General features: G+C 36.2%; 1 protein-coding gene across 1 annotated transcript; it reads right to left on the bottom strand.

Moving 5' to 3' along the window:
• Positions 1-419: 419 nt before the first annotated feature.
• Positions 420-2,092, bottom strand: LOC149229868 (kinesin-like protein KIN-14F). The gene is made up of 4 exons (XM_089381149.1): positions 1,801-2,092; positions 1,421-1,578; positions 870-1,031; positions 420-779 (listed from the first exon to the last, which is right to left on the bottom strand). The coding sequence occupies exons 1-4, from the start codon at positions 2,048-2,050 to the stop codon at positions 420-422; spliced, it is 930 nt and encodes a 309-aa protein (XP_089237275.1). The 5' UTR covers positions 2,051-2,092.
• Positions 2,093-23,796: the final 21,704 nt, after the last annotated feature.

Here is a 23,796-nt window from a genome sequence, read left to right as displayed (position 1 = left end):
TAAAGTCCCATATTCACTAGTGACAACAAATATGTAGCGGCCAGGAAGGAAGACCTAAAAATCTAACCATGTAAGAGATGGGTTGGTGTGGCTTCTGATGTGTGCAATCTTTAGATGACATTGATGATTTAGATCGCATTTTCTTCAATAAAATATTTATCGTAAAATATACTAGCAATTGTCCCAAAAGGTACAAAGAGAGGCCGATAGGATTATTAAATTGGAATTGTTGAATTTTTCTAGAAGAGATAATTGGTTTGTGGAAAACCTTGTTTTCTTGGACTGGATCATTGTGCAATTACTTTTCTTTAGATCTAAAAGCAAAATTAAAACAAAACAAATGAGCATCAAATTCACAGTTCTGAATGGTGCATAATCTACACTGACCCTCAAAAGAATGATTAATAATTTTCTTTCCTTTAGATCCTACTCATACCTGACATAACAGAACTTGATAAAAGACTCTCAGCATCAAATCTCGTAGGCAATTTCACTACTTTTGGACCATTCACCCCAGAAGATTGATCTGTCACTTGTTGATCTGAAGTTGCACAATTTTCCAGATCCGGAAGTACCCATCTTTTCCGTGGCTGGCTTCCACTTTTTAGAGTGGTGTTGAGAGATTTTCCAGGAGAAGCACCTCGAACTGTGGACTTAATGTCATTGGGGATGCCTGTATCAGCCACCTGTTTCCATAGGGACTGAGTTTCTACTCCATTCTTCGAATCATAAAATTCTTTCAGAGACAGAAGACAGTCTACAACAGTCACCATATTACCCTGAAAACATCCACACATGCGAAGGCTGAGAAAGCGAAACAGATGATTCTATACAGGCAACATCAAGAAGAAAAGGCCAAGTAATCCTGCCTGTTCCAAATCAGAAGCTTCAAAAGTTGGCAGCCTTAAATCGTCTATAGCCACCAGGAAATTCCTGACATTCTCGAACCGCAGAATGCGCAACACCTTCAGTAGTTGCCAGGCCTGGTTTTGATACATTCTGCAAGAAATTGTCCCCTTCAAATGGTAAATCTGGAAATATTAAACAACTGACATAGCATAACAGAGACACTCGTGTTCACTGTAAGAACACTTCGAGATAGGTTAGGCCCATGTTTTCTTCTCCGCAAACCATAGAGGTATAGAATGTGCAAAAATCCCTTGTTCGTGTACAGGAACATGTGCAAAAAGCATTTTTCTTTCATTTGCAAAATCCCAAGAGATTGAAGATTTTCATTTGGAGAAGCTTGTTCAAAAAGTTTTTCAGTAACATGCAGACAAAAATTTCCCTTCTATGTAAAATATAATATCCACTGGAGTCTAATTGCTGAATTCATTATTGGCTCTAGAACGGAAACAAAAATTGTCTACTGTCTTAAACATGGGGAATAAACACATGGTAAGGAGGAGGTAAAATGTACCTTTGGTATTGAGCCAGGATTCAATTTATTCATGACCTGGCAAAGAATGCTCCCATTACTTAAGCATGCTCTCAAATCCTCTTCCGAAGGCTCATCAGGGAGATTTACTGTGGGGAACATGCCGTTAAGCCAAGCCGCCACATCAGTCCTTCGTGTAGCTAGATCACGGAAATACGACAACAGGTTACTGGCGCAATGGTAGGAATAGAGGTTTTAAACAGATAAAAGTAAAAGAAGAGGAGTTTCTCAAACAATAATTCCTGTCCTAACTCCATTCATCGCAAGCAGCTGAACCAGATCTCCATTATGGAGAGACAAGCCTTTTAAAAATAAATAATACCTCTAGAAATCGAAAAGACTTGAAAAAAAATTCAAGATACCTGCTTCTGCAGCTCTTCTTGAAGACATTTGTATGTCGCTCAATTTCATGGTAAGCTGTTGGCAAGCATGTTTGATACCCTCTTCAACCAGAGCCTCAGCAGTCTGAAATCTGTTTCGAATGACATAGTTGTTATTATTTCCATTATCGCCATTACTAGGAGCGTTCGGGCTCATGAACTTGCCGTCGACGGTTGAACTGTCAGAGTAACCAAAGGAAGAGCTGTTGCTGTTCTCGAACGACGAATTCATGGCCAAAACCCGACCTCACGCCGTTCTCCTGGAGCAATTTGCGTCAATGAAAAAGCGGTAAAAATATCTTTCCATGCCACAGAGCGCACAACAGAACTCGGAGGTGAAAAGAAGGCAACTCAACCAATATTTGGAAAAACCAGTCGCACTTCAAATCAACGGTTGAAAGTGTCTCACCTGATCGAACGGAGCAGGGTAAAAGTGTTGACGAAAAAATTGATGCATAGGAAGGCCTATCGGCCTAATTATATATATTAAAAATATACGACACTAATTAAATATTTTATAACAAAGTTTCTTATGATATTATACAGAACTATACAATTATTTATATATATAAACTAGTTAGGGAATTATCTATTAGTTGATTTGAAAATTTATTGCGCTAGAAAATGGGAGATTATTTGATTTAGATAATAAACTTAAAAAATGATGTAGATCTTTTATGGATTTTAATGAAAGAAAAATTTAAAATCATTGTGCTCAACTAAGCATAATTTATAAACATGTTTGCAGCACGAATCAGGGTTCAAACCGGAAGTTGTTATTTATTTTTATTTCTTTTTATTTTAGGGTAGAATTTCTATCTTATTATAGTAGGGCATAAAAATATTTCTCATGCAAATGAAAATGAAAAAAAAAATTACTTGATTTTTTCTTTTTCTTTTTAAAATTTGGTGGGACTATATGTTTATCATGTCCATATATCACCTAGATCAGGTAGGGAATTGAACCAGTGACTTCACATCGAGAAGTGCCTTAAGAGATCACTTGATCATTGTTTATCCAATAAATTCACATCAAGGAGTGTCTTGAGAGAGCACTTGATCACTGTTTATCCAATATCTAATGCCTTCACATCAAGGAGTGTCTTGAGAGAGCACCTGATCACCATCTATCCAAGACCTGTGCGAAATTATTAAATTTGAAATAGAAATTGTTTTTCATTTTTTCAATTAGGGGATAAAAAAATTTCCAGTAATATTGATCTGGATTTAAATAAGAATGCAACAAATTATAGAGATAATCATAAATACAGAGATACACCAGAAATAATACTTCATTTCATTAATGTAAAATACTGAAATGTGCTTACAAACAGAAATCGAAATAAACTAGCTCGGGCGATGGTAGCTTATCTCTAAGGGGAAATGTGGTGGCTACATGCCTCTGAACTATCTTACAATGAGGTTCGAAGGCCTATTTATTTTTGAGAAACAGTGGAAAACCCTAAACATCCAAAACCCTAACACTAGGAGATGAAACACCAAACTATGGGCCCTTTTTGGGTAAATTGGTACATAAACTTCCCGGGGTTGTAACTTTGGCATACGATCTCCGTTTAACGCGCAAAATACCTTATTAGAAAGATCTATCCGAGGAATACAACTTTGGGATGAGAAAATTTGAATGATTGTTGTTAAATCAATTGAAAAACACTCTTTGAGTGTTTGTTGTTCAATTGTTTGAACAATTGATGTTCAATCAATTGAACAACACTTTTTGAGGGTAGGTTGTTCAATCAATTGAACAACCCCGATTTTGCTTTATGTGTGTTTGATTGTTCAATCAGTAGAATGAATAACTGTGATTTCTTTTCGCTGTTTCACCGACGGTAGTTATTTTTTCAATTTTATTTCTCTTATGTTTTGAATAAAAACTATCTAGTTGGATTTGTGCCTAAGATAAATAAAGACAGTAATGTTAATACCATTCTAACCTATGAAACCTTTTGATGGTTATCTTTATTCAAAAGATGACATGATGCATCTCTATAATGATTAGCTTAATACCTTCACTTTGGACACACCATAAAATGATTTATTTTTCTAATACCATGCTGGTTTATCTTTTACACTTTCAAATGCATAAATCCCTTTAATATGATGATATGGGGATAAAATCATAACTTTCATTGGCATTTGTTTTTACTTCTTACACCATCCTTGACTCTGAAGGAGTAAATGAGCCTCCCTCTCTTTAAAATAAAAACATCAAAATATGAAAAATATGAAAATATCATAAATACTGTCTTAAAGAGGATAGGGGATCTCAATATGAGCGAGCCTACCATGATGATAAGGATGCAACAGGTGACATTCCATTATGGCCACCAAACCAAGGTAATGACCTTCTTGATAATAAAACTGTGAGAAGGACAGGTGATCCATATTTAAACAAGAACGTAACAAATTACAGAGATACAATAGAAATAATACTTCATTTCATTAATGTAAAATACTGAAATATGCTTACAAACAAAAATGGAAATAAACTAGCTTGGGCAATGGTAGCTTATCTTTGAGGAGAGATGTGGCGGCTACATGCCTCTAAACTCTCTTACAATGAGGCTCGAAGGCCTATTTATTGTTGAGAAACAATGGAAAACCCTAAAAATCCAAGACCCTAACCCTAGGAGATGAAACACCAAACTATGGGCCCTGTTTTGGGTAAATTGGTACATCAACTTCCTGGGGTCGTAACTTTGGCATACGATCTTCGTTTGACGTGCACAATACCTTGTTAGAAAGATCTATCCAAGGACTAAAACTTTGGGATGACAAAAATCTATCCATGAACCCAATTTTCTCCCAAGTTTCCCAAAGAGAATTGTTTAGGGCCTCAAAACGGCTCCTGAAGTTCAGGACCCGAAAAACTACTAAAAATAGTAAATTGTGCTAAACTGAAAAACTGAAAGAAACAATGGTGGGGGTCCAAGTGGAATTGGTTGGTGGCCTACCAATATCCACTTGGATCATTCCTCCCTCCTTACGAGGCAATGCTCCCCATTGCATTGAGTTCCTCCATGAGATGAGGAAACTTCTCCTGAACTTGGTCCCTGGTGAGCCACTTGCCCTGGTGAAGGAGTTGGCATGCTTTGATAACTTGATACAGTTGGATCTTTTGCTGGCAAGTGTGCTTGATCTGCATGTCGATGATCCGATTAGTTCTAGCTTGTTCCATGCAATTTGGATTTAACTATGTTGTTGTGAGTTGTTATGCAATGTCGGATGTGTCTAGTAATGGTGGAAAGTATGGCCGAAGGCAGTCCACATTGAACACTGGGTGCAGGACAAGGAATGGGGGAATGTTGAGCTCAAATGCATTGTCTCCCTCAGCCTTGGTAATGGTGTAAGGACCATATTGGAGTGGTCCAAGTTTTCGATAGGCTCCGGTAAGGCATTCCTTTTGCAAATGCAACTAGACTTTGTCACTCACCTAAAAATTGTGGGGCACCCAATGTTGATCATGTCACTGCTTGTACTTGGCATTTGATTTCTCCAAAATGTCATGGACTTGCTGGCAGATATGTTGGATGTCCTCAATGAAGCTATTTGCCTTATTTATTTCGGACTGGACATCAGCCAAATGTACCTGAGTAGCTACAAATGGCATGGCCACGTCAATGGGACATAGTGACTGAAATCCCAAGCCCACCTGAAAAGGGTTGTGGCCAATCGAGCTATGGAGATCCCAGTTAAAATTGTGTTGAACATAGGGAAGGCTGTCATACCATGTGTGTGGATGCTTTGAGTTTTACATGCACAGAATGTGTATGATCATCTTGTTGACAACCTCTATCTGACCATCAGTTTGGGGATGGAAGGCTGTGGACTTACTGAGTTTGGTGTCCAGCATCGACCAGAGACTAGACCAAAATGTACTGAGGAAATTGATGTACTGATCTGAGATGATAGAGTATGGGATCCCAAAGTGTACCCACACTCATTCAAAGAAGAGTTTCACAGTGGCTTCTGCTGTGATATTCTTCTTGCAAACCACCATAATGGCCATCTTTGAGAACCTGTCGACGACCACAAAAGCACAGCCATTTCCATGCTTAGTAGAAGGAAGGCCTGACATGTAATCCATGGAGATGGATTCCCAAGGTCGACTAGGGGTAGGCAACGGAGTATAGAGGCCTTGCTTCTTGATGGTCGATTTGGCAATGGTGCAGGCAGTGCAAGATCTAATGTATTTCCTGATATCTTGTCGAAGATTCAGCCAATAGAAACACTTCTGCAGTACTGACACCATTTTCTTGACCCCAAAATGCCTAGTAGCCTAATTGTAGTGTGCTTCCCAAATCATCTTGGCATGCTCACTTGAAGGAACACAAAGGTGACCCAGGTGGCATAACAGGGCATCCTGGAGGTGAAAATCTGGAACATGTTGACCCTCCAAGAGTGTCTAGTATGTGTGGCCGAATTCTGGGTTGGTTTTGTAGAGCAGTGGCCAATCAGAAGTCTCCTGCCCACAAGAGTTGAGTACGGTGGTTAACACCATGATCAGTGGTCGACTGAGGCAATCTGCAATATTGTTGGTGTTACCCTTCTTATACTTGATATTCGAATGGAACTGTTGCAGGTATTTGGACCGCTTCTGATGGCGATAATTCTACAACTTCCCTTGCATCTGTATGAACTGCAGGGGCTAGTGGTCTATGTGGATGACCATTTCCTTCCCTAAAATGTAATGCTTCCATTGTCGACAGGCCTGCACAATGGAATACATCTCTTTGCCATAAGTAGGATACTTTCGGATTGTGTCTGAAGGTATCTCATTATGATATGCTAATGGATTCCCATGTTGAGTAAGGACTGCCCCAATAGCCTAGTCAAAGGCATCTGTCTCGATCTCAAATGGTTGTTGAAAGTCTAGTAATGCGAGCACTGGTGCCAAGCAGAGGTGATTTTTGAACTTTGTGAATGCCTTCTTTTGAGACTCAAACCAAAAGAACTTTTCTTTCACTCCTCCCTTGGTGACTTGACTCAAGGGCCAAGTGATATGAGAATATCCGAACATGAACCTATGGTAGAAGTTGTCAAGACCCAGAAGGTTGCGAAGCTCTCTCAGAGTGGTTAGAGATGACCAATCCTGAATGACTTGGATCTTGGCTAGATCCACATGCATGCCCTATTTGTCAATAATGTATCCCAGATACTGAACTTGGGTCATGCCAAAAGTGCATTTCTCCAAATTGGCGCATAACTTGTGTTGCCGCAGTGTTTAGAGAACCTGTCGGATGTGGTGGAGATGCTCTTCCCAACTCTGGCTGAAGATCATGATGTCATCCAAGTATACCGCTACAAATGAGTTGGTGAATGGCCACAAGATGTCATCCATTAGCTTCATGAAGGTTGCAGGAGCATTCGTCAACCCGAAAGGCATAACCAACCATTTGAAGAGGCGCTCCTTGGCTTTGAAGGTAGTCTTACACACATCAAAGGGTTCAATCAGTACCTGGTGATATCCTGACTTCAAACCGATCTTGTTGAATTATTTTTCCCCCTTTAGTTGGTCATCAATCTGTGGGATCGGGTACCTATTCCAGACAGTGATCTTGTTTAGCGCCTGATAGTCAATACAGAGTCTCCAAGTCCATTCCTTCTTCTGTACCAACACGATTCGGCTTCCACAGGCTGATGAACTCAGTCGAATGTGACCTTTCTGTAGTAGCTCTTGAATCTGCCTCTTGCTTTCATTGTTTTTCAAAATGGAGCACCGATAGATTGGTCCATTGGGCAGCGACGCACCTAAGGTCAGATCGATGGAGTGCTTAACCTGACAATGTAGAGGAACCCCTAAAGGGGAGGTGAAGATGTCCTTGTACTCCTCCACGACCTTGTCCATCTATAGTTTTGGTATAAAGGGGCCCTGTCTGGAGGTTGGGGCCACTGTCTTCTTCTTTCCTTGAGGGCATATCATCAAGAAAATAAATTTCCTAGTTTTGGAAATGAGCTTACTGCATTGTTTGGTAGTAACCAAAGAGATGGCAGTAGGCGGTGCTACCTCTGGTATCATGTACAAATTATTTCCCAAAGTAACAATAACAACACAAGGCCTTGACTCATATATAACATGTCTCTTCCACAAGTACAGTTGGCTTAATAATGCATCACAAACATCAAGGGGAGCAATGCCACACAATACCTCATCCGTGAAGGGCTTGATGTTGTATGGAAGGTGGCACTGCTGGCTCACGTGAAGATCTCGTCTTAGTGAAGCCACCTGATGATGTATGGTTGTGGATGTGTTGTGGTCGATAAGCCCGGCCGCTTCACGACCTCTACCGAAATGAGGTTCTTTTGGCTCATGTTGTCGACAATGAACTATAGCGGGGAGCCCTCTACCAACATCCAGGAGTGGAAGAGGCACTCCTCCTCCTCTTGATCTTCGGGTTTCTCCTTTTGGATCTTCATGGTGGCAATGGTGGCATTGGACTCCGCATCAATAATATGCTTCCCTTTTCCATTCCCCTTTTTGGGTTCTGACTCAGAGTCTGAATATGCATCTAATTCCTAAGACTTTAGCTCGGCCACCAATGACTACCTGGCCTGACACTCACTTGTGTTGTGAGTGGAGCTCTTATGGAACTCACACCACTTTCCCATGCCCTTCTTTGGCTTCACAGTGTTGTTCTTTGCTTGCGGCTTTGGCAAGTTGTCCTAGGCCACCCCACCTTGGCTTTGTCCTTTTTTTAGTGGTTTGGGGGTGCCTGTCCCTTGCTTCAGATTTGCATATCCAAAGTCTCACTTCTTCTGTTTAAACTTCTGCTCGATCTTGATAGCATATCGATATGCCATGCCGAGCGAGGAGATGTCCAGGAACTCCATCTTGTCCTAGATATACCTATGTAGGCAGCCATGGTATTTGAGTACCAAAGGCAGCTTAGAATCCTTGATACCCAACTTTGTGCGAAGGGTATGAAAAATATTGGTAAACTCTGGCACGTCTTGGTCCCTTCTGTGCCACAATGTGGTCCACTTTATGTATTTATCCTCATATCTTCTGACAAGGTAGTACTGCTCCTTGATGGCATTCCAGAATGAATTCCAAGTGGGTGTGGCTGAAAACAGTGAAGCCATACTTTCATCCTTATAGAGATAACCATAAATACAGAGATACAATGGAAATAATACCTCATTTCATTAATGTAAAATACTGAAATGTGCTTACAAATAGAAATAGAAATAATCTAGCTCGGGTGATGGTAACTTATCTCTGAGGAGAGATGTGGTAGATGCATGCCTTTGAACTATCTTACAATGAGGCTCGAAGGTCTATTTATTGTTTAGAAACAATGAAAAACCCTAAACATCTAAAAACCTAACCCTAGGAGATGAAACGCCAAACTATGGGCCCCGTTTTGGGTAAATTGGTACATCAACTTCCCGGGGTCATAACTTTGGCATACAATCCTCATTTCATGCACACAATACCTCATTATAAAGTTCTATTCGAGGACTACAACTTTGGGAAGAGAAACATTAGCTCACGAGCACATGTTGCTTCCAGTTTTCCCAAAATATGTCGTATAGGGCCTCAAAATGGCTCCAGAAGTTCACGACCCGAGAAACTGCTAAAAATAGTAAATTGTGATATAAATAAGGAAGCTGAAAAACTAAAAGAAATAATGGTGGGGGTCCAAGTGAAATTGGCAGGTGGCCTACCAATATGCACCTGGATCAAATATCATATACTTGTAATTATTTATATAAATTTTCCTTTATTAATCAATTTTTGGTTACCATAAGATTCAAAAAATAAATAATGTTAATAATTTTTCTCATAATAATAGTAGAAATGTTGTCATTTGTATACAATAAGATCTTACACTTATGGAGTTTATGAATCCATGTATCACTTATTTATTGAAATTAATTTTTAGTAATGGGCATTGGAAATCAAAAGCTTTGATTTTGGTGAATCTCTTTGCTACGTACAAAGGATATACAATTTCAATTTGAATTAGTTCCCCATCCTCTTAGGATTTGTATTTACAAATGATACCTACCAATCAACCATAAAAATATTATTACTTCCTAATCAACTTTATTTGATTTACTGCTTAGATAGCTTGCTTAATTTTATTACTTACTTACATTTATGAATATTACTTTATATATTTTTTTGTAAATGGGCACCATCAATAGGAACCAGGGACCAATATTGGTATGATTCCTTATTATTTGAAATTAAATTAAATATTAAATCCTAAGTAATATTCTTTTATTTTTTGACAAAATTTAGTTTTATTTATGTATTTTTTTTTTGCAAACAGTGAACCCATTCATCCTATTGCAAATGTGAATAAATCATTTAGACATCTAATTCCTTTTAAAAAGTATTCTTATGAAGTTACACTTTTTTATATAAATTTTTTTGATGAAGGTTTTAAAGATATTTAGTTATTTTCTTGAATTGGTAATTGCACTAATATATATAAAAAAATACTATATTTTTATTTCCTTTAAAAAAACTAATGCAATTTTTTGAATAAACGAGACAGTTACAAAAAGGAGCTCCATTGTATTGGACTAATGTCAACCATGAAATTAAAGAGTATATTATCCTAGTATATTTTTCCTATATGATTTATATATATATTATAATTGTGTTGAGAGGCGTTCTCCAATGAAGAATGGAAGAGATGTAGTAATGTCTATTTTGTCATGTGTTGTTAAACAATTTTTTTTTTTGTTAAGCTTGGGAGGACCTTTCATTTTCTATTTATAATCAACAAATTTACACCACTTAGGTTGGCTAGGTGGCCTCAACTTTTCCAATGGGAAACCAAGTCTGTTGGCCACCTATCCTCGTTGTAAGCCATCCAAAAACAATAAAGTTTCAATCTTTCTAGCCAAGCTATATATGTCTCTATTTCATGACCAGACTCTATATATCTATCTATCCTTATACATGCATAACGAAAAGTAAATGCTAACCACATATATAACAAAAGTAAACATGGTAAACTGACTAGCCCTTTTGCTCCTCTGATGCCAATTCCATAGGTTTTAGATCCTTGACAGTTGCTCCAGGCATCTCAGACAGTTCCAGGATGCATGGAATATGTCTTTCAATTCTGTCCAATCTAATGTCCTGATTGTGGAGTTGAAACTGAATTCTCTACAAATCCTTTTTGTAGCTCAACATCCCTTAGAGAGAGACTGCCATCCCCACCGATATCTGTTTCATGGCCTTACCCATCAGGCTTTTCAATAGCCAGTAGAGGTATAATATCTACTTGAATTGGGTTATCCTTCTTCTAGTATTCCAAGGTCTGGGACTAGTGTGCTCCAATTCTCCATCTCCTCCTCTGTCTCACTGCCCTGCTTGATTTCCTCCTCCCACTCTTCTAGCAAATTCCTAATGCCTTCATCCATTCCCTCTCAGTATGTCGTAGTTGCTTTGCTAATGAGGTGCTCCACCGATTTCCTTCCTCTGTGGGGTTCCGACATGCTCAAGTCCTTAGCCTTTCCAGGCTCCTAGCCCCGTCTCCCACATCCCCGTCCTCTCGTTGGCCGAGCCATATCACCATGGTTCGAGACATGTTCACAGGAAAGAATTATTAACCACAAGTATTGTAACATATTATATCAATGGTTACTATTCCGACTGTAATTTCCAATTTCGTCATTCTCCCTGATCATTTCTTTTTGCCATTTGTTAGCTATACCTGGGGCAATATGGATGGAGATCCAGTCTTGTGCAAGGTCCCGACTCCTAATCCCTTCTATTTTTTCACCCCTCTCTCCCCATCATCTCACGTACTCATTGTGGTTAACAAACCTCGACCAAGACATCCTCCACAGGGTTCCTATCTTGTCTCTTAGCACAGTAATTACTCTCGACTCCCCATAGTTTTACATGGTTGCGGCCACTGGTCCAACCTCCTACCCAACAAACTAGCTACCCTTTTCCACCCTCAACCTCCACTGCCAAGTTTTTTCCTACCCAACCCCAGTAATCAGCCTCACTCATCCCATAGTATGCATAGCCCGGGTTTCCATTTCCACCCAAATCAAGGTCCACACAGCCACAGGAAAGGTTGTATCCTAGTAGGCTCAAAGCATAGACGCATAGCCACAAGAGAGTCGTGCGATGCCTCCTCCATTTCCCTCTGTATTTCTCCCAATTCCCCTTCCCGAGTATCTCCCTCTCCCCCCAGCAAGAATCAAACCAGGTCGACATTGAAAAGGAGGCAAAGAGCCAAGATACATACCCCTTTCCACTCCAAGGTTGTTGTTGTCGCCTTCCCTCTCTACTATTCCAACTCCTTTCTCCACAACCCAAGTTACATTTCTTACCCGTCTGTCTCATCTTAATTGCTATATATCCCATCTCCCTCCTGCCATCTCTACCACCTTTCCCACCACCCTTGCATGTAATCATGTCAAGGGCCACTGCACCCATCGCTTTTAACGTGTGGGGGGCAGTGGTACGTAAATCACCTGTACTTTTCATTACTGCCCGCAGGCACTTCCATCCACCGACATGCACCTCGATCGGGGTGTCTTGTTAAACATTTTAATTTGGTTAAAGTACGTAAAAATTAAATTAAAATTATTAATTAAAATAAAATAGAGATATATTAGTCAATTTAGCGTTACAACTCATTAGTTTTTCCCATGGTATTTTTCTCTAATATAACTTATTTAAAAGCATAAAATCTCATATAATTAAAATTTTTCTAGTAAGATGAAGCTTAAACTTTACTTGAATGTACACTCATGAGTATGTCTATATCTCAGATATCTTTTGCAAAAAAAAATCATTTTACATATAAAAATAGTTATTTTAGACTTTCAGACAAAATAAAATTTAAAAATATATAATAATAATTTGATTTAGTTCCAATAAAATTTTGATTTTGATTTTAAATTTAAATTCTATAGAATTTAAAAATTTAAATTTTATGAATTTAAAATCACAAGTGCACAAGTTAAATTAAATTAAATTATTTTATTTTTCTTAAAATTACCTTTTATTGAAATTTTATATATTTTTAAATTTAAAATAATGCGATTAAAATAATAAATAAATGTATATAACATTATACAGTGAATAAATAAAATTTCATTCCAAACTCATCTCCAACACGATTTGAATGGTCTGGAAAAGAATTTATTTTTCATAAGTTTTTCCATTGCTTTAGTTTGTTTCTAATATGGATTTAGTTGCACTCAAATTTTAAATCTGTGAAATTTTGAACTTATAAAATTTAGAGTTTATATTTTATGCGATTAAAATGGAAAACTTAGGTTAAATTAAATTCATTTATATTTTTTCAAAATTAATTTTTATTTAAATTTATAAATATATTTTGATCTGGAATAATTTCATTAAGATTATTTATATAATAATTAAATTTATATTGTTCATGGGTTTTGTATGGATGGTTGGATTTTCTTTTAAAGCACTTCTGGTTGTCATTGGTTCAATTTCTTGTTGTGGTCAGTGTGATATATTGAACATGACAAAATTGTGATCCTGCCAAGCTTATAAAAAATAATAATTAAATTTATATTAATAACTAACATAATAATGCTAATATTAATAGGAGTTGTTTTTAGTGCGACTTTTTGGAGATTCCGGTGACGGAATCCGGCGGAAAAAATTGAGGTTAAATCTTGATTTGTATTATTTAAAATGGTTTTTTCACTGCATATTTGGATTCAACACCTTGAAAAACCCCTGGGATGCTTTGATTGTGCAGAAATTAGCTATCAAACTTGCGATTTCAATAAATTGCTGCCGGATTTTGACCGGAAAAACCCACCGGAAAAGCTTCCAAAAAGTCTCTTTAAAGACAACTCCATATTAATATAAATAAAGAAATAATACTTTCCATATTTTATATGTCAATAATAATAATACTATTATATTAATATAATATCGATTATTACGATAAAAATAGTGTTATATATTATTATTACATCAATAATTAATATTGATTGTATTTGTATTTTATTAATATAACTTCATACATGTTATTTATATTCTTACATATGAATATCATATTTTTAATAACATTACTACTATAAATATTTATTAATATTATAATTTAAAATTAATACTAAAATAATAAGTATATATATCTATATCTATATATATAAAAGATATTAATATTATATTTATATATATATATATAGTAATGTCGTAATATGATATTAATATTTTATTAAATATTAAGATTCGTTAAATATTAATAAACTAATTATAAAAAAATTAATATTATAAAAATTAATGTTAAACTTAATATTTTTAAAACTAATATTTTAAATTTTATACTATGAATTTTAAATATAATATTATTTTAATCTAATATTTTGATGAATATCGATTCGAGAGATTCCTCCTTTCCTCATTCAACCTTGGTGGCTGCAATCCAGGAGCTTGTGAGTTATGAGCCAACAATTTATTGTCTTTCGACATGCCACACTGGTGCTCGTTCTCCTATTAAATCTCAAAAGGAATGGGTACTCCCATGAACCCCCAAAAAAACCATCCAAGCTTCATTGTCTATTGTGGTGTCGCAAGTCGGGGTCTCCTCCATGAGTCAGGGGTCAGTTCACACCCCACGCTCCCCAACATTCATTTTTTTCTGTGGTTATTGACTAGTGCCAGACCCGACGTCGTAGGTACAACCAAAGATTGGGGTTGGGCTTCCCATTTTTCTCTTCATAGTTTTTGCTGATTTGGAGCAAGGTCCAACCACTTGACCAGGCACCAACTAAGTCGTGGTCGATATAGTCAACTTCTCTCCAATGTTCTTTTACATTGCGAATGACCCTGCTAGTCAACATACGATTTTGGAATGAAAGAATTTATGCCTAAGTTGCCTTCTCCATTAGGGTTTGAAGTTTTTTGTTCTATAATCGAGTTCTTCAGGTATCCAAATACCAAAGCAGGAGTCCCGAACATGCAAAAAAAAATATTATATCCTCATGGATTTCTCCCTTAACAAAATGTAGAAACCATAATAACACTAAGAAAACACACACATATGGTATGAACACACTGAATATATATTAAAAGAGAAAAAATGATTACATATATATATGGCCTCTCGGCCTGATGCCATTTGCGTTGACCCAAAATTTTCTATAATCCCCATGGGTTTCTCCCTTAACAAAACACAATAACCATAAACACACCAAGAACGCACATAAATCTGGTACGGACACACGGGTTATATATTAAAGAAAAGAAAAAAATGATTACATATATATGTCCTCTCGACTCTCGTCCTGATGCCATTCGGCTGGACCCAAAATTGCCTAGCCCTTTCTAGCTTGATATTACATCGAAGATGGATGCCCCTAACATAGTCCGCAAGCATCACTTATAAAAACAAGATGGAAACTTAACTTCCTAGGGTGGAATCTTGTCACAATAGCCTTCAAGAGGCTAAACATTTACAATTACTCAAAAAAATCATGGGAAGTTCGTGTCCTCGTGAATGGCTGCCACCACGCGATTATGGAAGTTGCTAGAATCGAATTCGGTTGGGGTAGGGTCTATTCTCTTATATTAAAATATGATGCCTGAAAATTTCCATGATCACTTGATCATGTTTCTTCACTACCACATCTCATCCATCATCACATCAAGCTTCTTCTGTACATGAATATTTGAGTGCACTACAATTACACATCCTTCACTAATGCCTCACCGACACTCCTCTTCCTCCAACTTTCGGCATCTCGGTTCACTTCCTTTGGAACTTTTCGATCTTTCCTTGCTCAATTCATCACCTCTTGAGAACTTCTCTTGTTCTATTGTGGGAAATATTCACCTTCTTTTTGAGCTCTAATACCACTTTGTGAATATTGATACCAGGGGTTCCTCATTTCAATCTTGCAGGCTCTAATCCAAGATCCCGTTAATTATGAGCCCACAATTTCTTGACTTTTAACATGCAACAATAGGGATAGTTATACTATTAAATCCCCAAAGGGATATGAACTCCTGTGAAACCCTAAACATAACATCAACACTTCATTCTCTACAATGGCATCACAGGTCGAGGTCTCCTCCATGAGTCGAGGGTCAATTTAGACCCCACACTCCCCACCATACCTTTTTTCTAGGGATATCGACTAGTGCAACCCCTAACCTTGTAGGTCCCACTAGAGGTCGCAGTTATGCTTCCCATTTTTCTCTTTGCAGTTGTTGCTGATTCGGAGCAGTCCCAACCACTCGATTAGGCCCCGCCTATGATGCTGTCAAGCTAGTCGACTTCTCTCCAAGAGTTATTTTACATTGTGGTCGACCCTACTAATTTTGATTCCCTTTTAATTAGAAGATTCTGTAATGATAGACTCTATGCCTACCTAGCCTTCAACATTAGGGTTTGAAGCTTTTGGCTTCTAGAATCAAGCTCTTTAATAACCTAAATATCAAATTAGGACTCCCGAACATGAAAACAATATTAAATCCCTATGGCTTTCTCCCTTAACAAAATGAAACAACCATAAACCCACCAAGAACACACAAACATCTGGTATGAACACGAACGCTATATAGTAATAAAAATAAAAATGATTACATATATATTGTCTCTTGGCCTCATTCCATTTAGCTTGAACCAAAATTTTGTATAATCCTCATAGATTTTCCCCTTAACAAAATGAAACAACCATAAACACACCAAGAACACATAGACATCTTGTACAAACACACAAGTTATATATTAAAAAAGAAAAAAAATGATTACATATATATGGCCTGTTAGTTTGATGTCATTCGACATGACCCAAAATTTGCTATAATCCTCATTGCATCCTCCCTTAAAAAAATGCACCAACCATACACACACCAAGAACAGACAGTCATCTAGTATGGACACATAGGTTATGTATTAAAAAAGAAAGGAAATGATTACATATATATGGCCTCTCAACCTCATGTTATTTTCCTTGACCCAAAATTGTGTATCCCTTTCTTGATTGATATTACATGAAATATGGTTGCCCCTGACATAGTTCATAAGAAAATCTTATAAAAATGAGATGGAAACCTAACTTCCTAGGTAGTAATCTGTCCACGATAGCCTTCTAGGGGCTTCTAAACATTTACAATTACATAAAAAAACACAAGGGAATTATGTGTCCTCCTCAATCGCTGCCATTATGCCCTTATCAAAGATGTTGTGTCACAAACCTAGCTACCATAATTATTTTATTTTATTTTTTTAATTAGTCTAAAAACTTATGGTTTACCTGCTCATCATACATATGTTTATATACTTAAGGGTTGTTCTTTTATTTAAAATCTTATTATATATGCCACTCCTAATACAGTACCCTAAGTAAAGGAGGCATCACATCCTCGATGACCCACATTACCTCTTGCAATGTATAAAAATGTTGTATCATCAATTTTTTTTTTATGCATTTATTGTTTATACCTTTAGCACCTAAGGGAGGAATTTCTGATGTGATATCGTTACACATTGTGTCAAATATTTTTATTGGTGAATTTTCATGTTTTAGTTCCTTCTACCATGAGTTACATGTGGAAAGTAAAGGTTATGTAGTCGAATCCTTCATGCATGTGACTGAATCCAAGGCTGCCACATCCTCCGAGATCATGTTACCTCCATGTGACTGCCATTACCCTAATAGGATGGAGATATATTGTCAGTTATCCAAAGGTAGATATTTCTTCACCCAACCCTAACCTTATTATTTAGGTTCCATCTCATCTTAGTTGGGGTTTTTCGTCATTGTGGCTTGGTGTTGTGCCTGAAGAGCACCGCCATGAATTTTTTCTAGCAGGCTTGTAGCTAGGTTTTCCCTCAAGGCCATCATGATGGGTATACCTCCTTCTCGATTCAAATTTAACCTCCAACAATGTGGCAAGAAAGGGTTTTTGACTTGGTTTATAGTAGCTTTGTCCTTTTATAATAGTTTTGGTAATATCTACTTTTGATTTCCTTGCTTTAGCTTCTTTTTATCACTGTATGAGGGTGTTGCTAGGTCTCATGCCTCACTCTGCATCTGGTGTAAACCATGCCTTTGCGAACTCTATGCCTTTCTTAACACACAATTTTCTTACTTGTAAGATGGGTTTTCCATAGCTAAATTCCTTGCTTAAAATTTGTGTTTTTACTAACATACTAATGTTGGGCACATTGATGCTCCTTTGTCATCTATGTTAATTGCTTATGTGAAATTTTTCTTGTGGCACAGTGTTTTGGTTCACTGCCTTTGGAGATAAGTGCTTTCTTAGAGTAAATTCTAGGTATCTAAGTCATGGGCTTCATGTTATGTGGACTTATCCCTCTTGTGGACAAGATTGATCTCCCTTGACCCCAAATAAATATAGTAACAAACAACTAGGAACTGCTATCTTTCTCTAGAATATGATTGACTAAAATAAATATTATGATAGATGCCAATTATCATTTAAACGAAATGGTTGATGAAGTCCCCTTCAAAACATTCGACCATCCCCTCCTCCTCAATGCTTTATAGATCCTCCTGTCAATTCCCATAGAGTCTCCATGATGTCCTAAAAGAGATCTGCATAGACAGAAACAAACATGAGATCAAAGAATCTAGTATATAACATAAGATATAAATGGACTAATTAACTCAACCATGTATCATAAACTGATCAATATGCAATCACAATCTATGTAGGTGATCAAGGAATCCTACAAATTGTATCAACAAAATATAATTGGGAAAGAACAGTTTCATTTATATTAATAGAATGGGGAATATCATTACAATGATGAAGCCTTGGTGTTTCAAGTCCTTTCCCACAATATCCAACACTCTCCTTGAATAAATAGCCTTCCAACCTTATTCTTGCACCGTAAACCTATTTCCAACAGTCCTCCTAAATCCTCAGGCTTGGGTTAGCTTTATAGGCCAAGAGTAGTAAGTTTGGGATCCATTTTCCAAGGGATTAGATCCACTAATGGTGGGATAGGGATTCCAGAAAGAGAGGGAGTTTCTCCATGATGGGAGGGATTAGGACTAAATATGCATCCATTCGAAGCTTTTTGGTTGGGATATATTCGACCAACAATGATTCTAGACTTTATTTTTTATTTTTACATGTGTTAAGTCATGTTCGTACGTAAAAGTGTAAGAATGTGCAGTTCCAAATGGAGTCTTCTTCGTATGTGCAAAAATCGACTAGGGAACTGCGTGGGAAGCCACAAACGGGGTTTTAAACCATTGGATCCAAGAATCCCACTTTCTTTGGAATAATTTAGATTCTAAATTTGTACGGTAATGTTTTGGGACACATTTGTGGATATCGAAAGATCCAAATCGATGGCCATTTGCCTAATGTGACAAATTGATGTGTAACACTTAGTTTCTTCTGTTTCCAACCAAGGGTTATAATGCTTTCGCCATATTGACTCACAATTCCTAAATTTAATTCAAGGCTTTCAACCATTGTGAAATTGTAGTTTCTTATTACTTTTTTTTGTATTTTTTTCTTTATGTAAGCTACCATCTACCATCCCCTTTATGGAACATGTAAGTGCACTCATTCATTCGTACCAGTGGTATTCATGAATCTTCTTAAAAAAAGGATGTTAAGAATATTCAAGTTATAGGCATGCTATCGTTGAGTGGTAGGGGTGTGGTTTATGCCTTTTTATTTTAGTTCTGTTTCTATTATGATTCCATCCAATCAACTCTAAGGCTCACTTCATTGTTCTCATTTATGGTGAGAGGTATTATATCACTATGACCGACTGGCTTCGAGAAGTCTAGGCAATGTTTGCTTCTAACTTATTTTCCCCATGTCCACACGTCAGTTTCCAATATATTACCCATGGATTCGCTACTATCTAATTCTAATGCAGGGATTGGTTTGGTCTCCGGATTCAGTTGTTATTTTTTTAATGTAGCATACTTACGTTCGTAGTTTTGCTAGGGAAGAAAACAAATTAATTGAACATATCACCATGTTGGCATGTATTTTATCCATATGAATCTGATACATATTTATTTTATGTGAATCAATTCAATCACAAGCACCAGAGCTCGATACGTTGTCATTGGTTCATATATATGCAGTGGACTGAAAACCCTCATAAGATTATATATTTTTTGGTTCATTTAAATTTTAGAAGGTTTCTTTTGTTGACAAAAATTAATCTACGTTGCGATCATGGTGAATTGAGTTCCTGTATCAAAGCTCTTGTGTGGTTTCCTAACATAATTTTTTTAAGGCTTCTCTCCAGTGAGTGGCCTAATGGGAAATGTATTTTTTTTTTATACATTCTACCTTAGGTCTCTTTTTCATCGCAATTATCGTAACAAAAGGTTTCATCCCAGATTTTTTTTAGTTCGATATCTTGAATTAGAAAATACTCTTATCGGAACGCGGTTACAATATTATCTCAACATCAAATATTTTTTTTCTTTCATTGGCTATAATTGACATCTTGGTGGGGAACTCCCTCTCTCGAATGAATTTCTGGTCTATACTTTTTGTTCGCACCAGAGGCTTGTACAAAATGGGTTGAGAATGTTTTAGATTGGTCGCTACTATGGGAAAGGGTTTCATACTCTATGTTTCATTTAACTCCTAGATAATAATAGGTTTTAAACAAATTACTATTAGCTCTTTCAGTCACAATTTTAACTACCTGGTGTAATTATGGTCTAATAGTTTCAACATTTTACTATGAACCTAACCCTTGTTCTTCTTTTCTTGGAATCACTTCCCATTGCTTGAAGTGGCTAGGGTGTGCATATGGTCTATGGATTTCATTGAAATCGTTAATAGTTGATGCTAATTTTTGGTGTTTTTTTTTCATTTGACGTTCTTTAAGTTAATGCCTTAATTTTTGCTAAATCGCAACAAGGGAGTTCATTCGTTTTTAGTACTATTCATTTTACAGTAAGTTACAATGTTGAGTCACAACATAGTTACATGATGTCTAATTCACTCAAAAGTTCTTTCATTTAATTTCCCTCCAATAACTCATTTTAATCTATCGCTCTCTTGTGAATTGCGTGCCTTTAGGTATGATTCAATTGTTATCCTTATGGTTCCATCTTTTTTTACCCTACCACATATACGTGTATTATAGTAGTTTACCAATCTCAAAATCCCCTCCTATCGGAGTTATTGTATTAGGTACGCTACAAATATTCTAGTATTTACTCTAACCCTTGCTCTGTAGTAAAATATAAAAATCACCTCCCTTCAAGTAGAATGTATGAACATGTAATTTTTATATACCTATTTATATTTAAAACTAAAATTCAATACTAATATAAATAATTCATCGTGCCATAAAGAGAAAAGGAAAATTAACTTTGCTGCAATAATATCTAAACTTACACTAAGCATACCTAGATCACATCCTCAATTCAAACCTATTGTTCATGAGTATTCACACAATTTCTCATATTTCTAAAGTGCATATGCATACTTATACAAATACGACCTCCTCCTTAAAGGTAAATAAGGTAATGCAGAAAAAAATTGGTTTCCTTTGCTAAACAATTTAACAATCTTATCAACAAAACAATACATACAGATAACACCACCTCCCTTGATCATTCATGCTTCAACAAAACACCTGATATTTAAAATTACATGTAAAGCATAATATAAAGATACGGAATTCCTAGCTAGAAGTGTTGCTTAGGAAATTGCTTAGGAACGGAGCATGTTCGTCCTAACCATGAACTGTATCCTCTAGTTCTCCCTCGAGCTAATATTTCCTTTCCACTAGAATCAACAATGCCCTTGATTAATTAATGGTATATTTTATAAGTTTCCTTCCCATAATATTTTTGGCAGTGTCCTACGCTTTGGGCCTATAAACCAAACCGCCTAGGCATTTTCAGTTTTTCTTTTAGTTTTTCGAAAAAATGTGCTTTCCTTTTTTCTTTAATGCCTACCTTTTTCTGCAATAATGCTTTATTTCACCCCCAACTTAGTAACTTCCTCTACTAAATGGTTTATTATGATATTTTTCTCGCATAATAATAAATCTATTATTTTCCAATTTTCTATCCTCAGAATTTCAGGAGATTTTTAGGGAAGGAGTAACTTCAATTTATCCATCGACAATTGTTAACAATATGCAAGAATTATTTCAACTCTCATGCCCATCTCTTAAGTAATTTTCTAATATTTTATTTATTAATAATAATAATATATTAATTACATTGCATTAGTTTCTATTTCTTTATATTGTTTCACAAATTAAACATGGCTTCATTAGCCAACTAACCTAAAACAACCCCAGTTTAAAAATAGAAAATCATGAACATAAAGAGTAGAGGGGTATTACATCCATCCCCCTTTTTATTCAACATTGTCTACGTTGTTCAATGTCAAAATTATTTCCTTTTGGAATAATGTTGGAAAGGCCTCTCACATGTTATTATCTATCTCCTAGGTAGCCTCCTTAGGTGTAAAGTGCTTCCATTGCACCTTAACCTAAGTGACGAGTCAATTTCAGAGCAAGATCTCTCTCTGATATAATATGTGAAGTGGATCTCCCAAGAAATATCATTTTGGCTCCACCTATATCAAATTCCAATAAATTATATGAGAATTATCATGGACATATTTTTTTAACAAAGATACATGAAAAACATTGTGTACTTTTATATGCATGGGCAATACTAGCTAATACACTACTGGCCCAATCTTGTCCAAAATGTCAAAAGCCCCAGTGAACTGTGGTGCCAATTTGGTATAGGTTCTTGTCCTTAAGGTTTGTTTCCTTGGTTTAATTCTTAAGTATACATGGTCTCCAACTTTAAATTCCTTGTGAATTCTCTTTTTATCAGCATAAATTTCTGTCTATCTTTTGTAGCTTTTATGATCTGTCTAATCTTTTCCACCACCTATTCCATTTCTTGTAATTCATTTCATCCCAATATTATCACGTATTATGGTTGACTCCAGCTGATAGGTGTTTGGAATTTTCTACCACATAAGGCTTTGAAAGGGACTTATTCTTATTGAAGCTTGATAAAAAAATTATAGGGAAATTTTTCTAAATGTAGGAAATCTTCCCATTTAGCAGGTCTATCCATAACATACATTCTTAGAATACCCTCTAAAATTTTAGTTGTTCTCTTTGTCTTCCGATCATTTTGGGGGTGATATGTAGTGCTCAAATTTGGTTGTGTCCCCATGTCCCCAAACCAAGGTTTCCAAAATTTGCAAGTGACTTTAACATCACTGTCAGACGCTACCATTTTTGGTATTCCATGTAATCAACAAATCCCCTTCATAAAAATGTTTGCAATCTGAGCTATTCCGTAAGTAGACTATATAGGTATAAAGTGTGCTTCTTTATTCAAGGTTTCCACAACTACCATGATGGAGCCATGTTATCAACTTGTTTTCAATAGTCTTGTAACAAAATCAAATGATATCATTTCCCATTTCCATTCGGGAATGCATAGTGGGTTTAATAGCCTTGTCGGGTATTGGTGTTCTATCTTTACCTACTGACATTCTAAGCATTTAGAAAAGTATTATGATACTTCACTTTTCATGTCAGGCTAATAGAATTCCTTCCTTAGTGAAGTTATCATCTTTTGATATCCTCAATGTCTAACATATGGTTTCTTATGCTATTCATCTAATATTATCTGCTTTATAACACTTACATTTGGATATACAATATATTTATGTAGGTTAGCAACTTTTATGAGTTTTCAACATAATCTGGAATTGTTGTTTGTTGCATTTTCTATTGAATTTCCTGATATTTATGATCCTCCTGTACTAAATTTTTTATTTTCTCCATAAAATTTGTATGGATCCTACTAACATATGTGGCTATTAGGCCATGTGCATGTCTACTTAAGGCATCATCTATTTTTTTCTTTCCCTTTAATATGTTTGATATTGAATTAAAACTCACTAAGAATGGCCATCCACCTAGCTTTGTCTAGCGTTAAGATCTCTTTGGATAAAAAAATATTTCAAACTAATATAATTTT

Source organism: Pinus tabuliformis, chromosome J, assembly GCF_031772625.1.
Source record: "Pinus tabuliformis cultivar Carrire ecotype Pingquan chromosome J, CPIR1, whole genome shotgun sequence".
NCBI lineage: Eukaryota > Viridiplantae > Streptophyta > Pinopsida > Pinales > Pinaceae > Pinus > Pinus tabuliformis.
Note: the sequence above shows the minus strand (reverse complement) of the source record. Positions and strands in the feature narration are given on the sequence as shown.

Bases quoted from the DNA above. Each gene is read 5' to 3' on its own strand.
- LOC149229868 (XM_089381149.1), bottom strand. From the start codon at position 2,050: ATGAATTCGTCGTTCGAGAACAGCAACAGCTCTTCCTTTGGTTACTCT. The intron at 1,579-1,800 runs GTATCTTGAATT...TCCGTGATCTAG, and splicing joins AAGAAGAGCTGCAGAAGCAG to CTACACGAAGGACTGATGTG. The intron at 1,032-1,420 runs GTACATTTTACC...TAATATTTCCAG, and splicing joins ATCCTGGCTCAATACCAAAG to ATTTACCATTTGAAGGGGAC.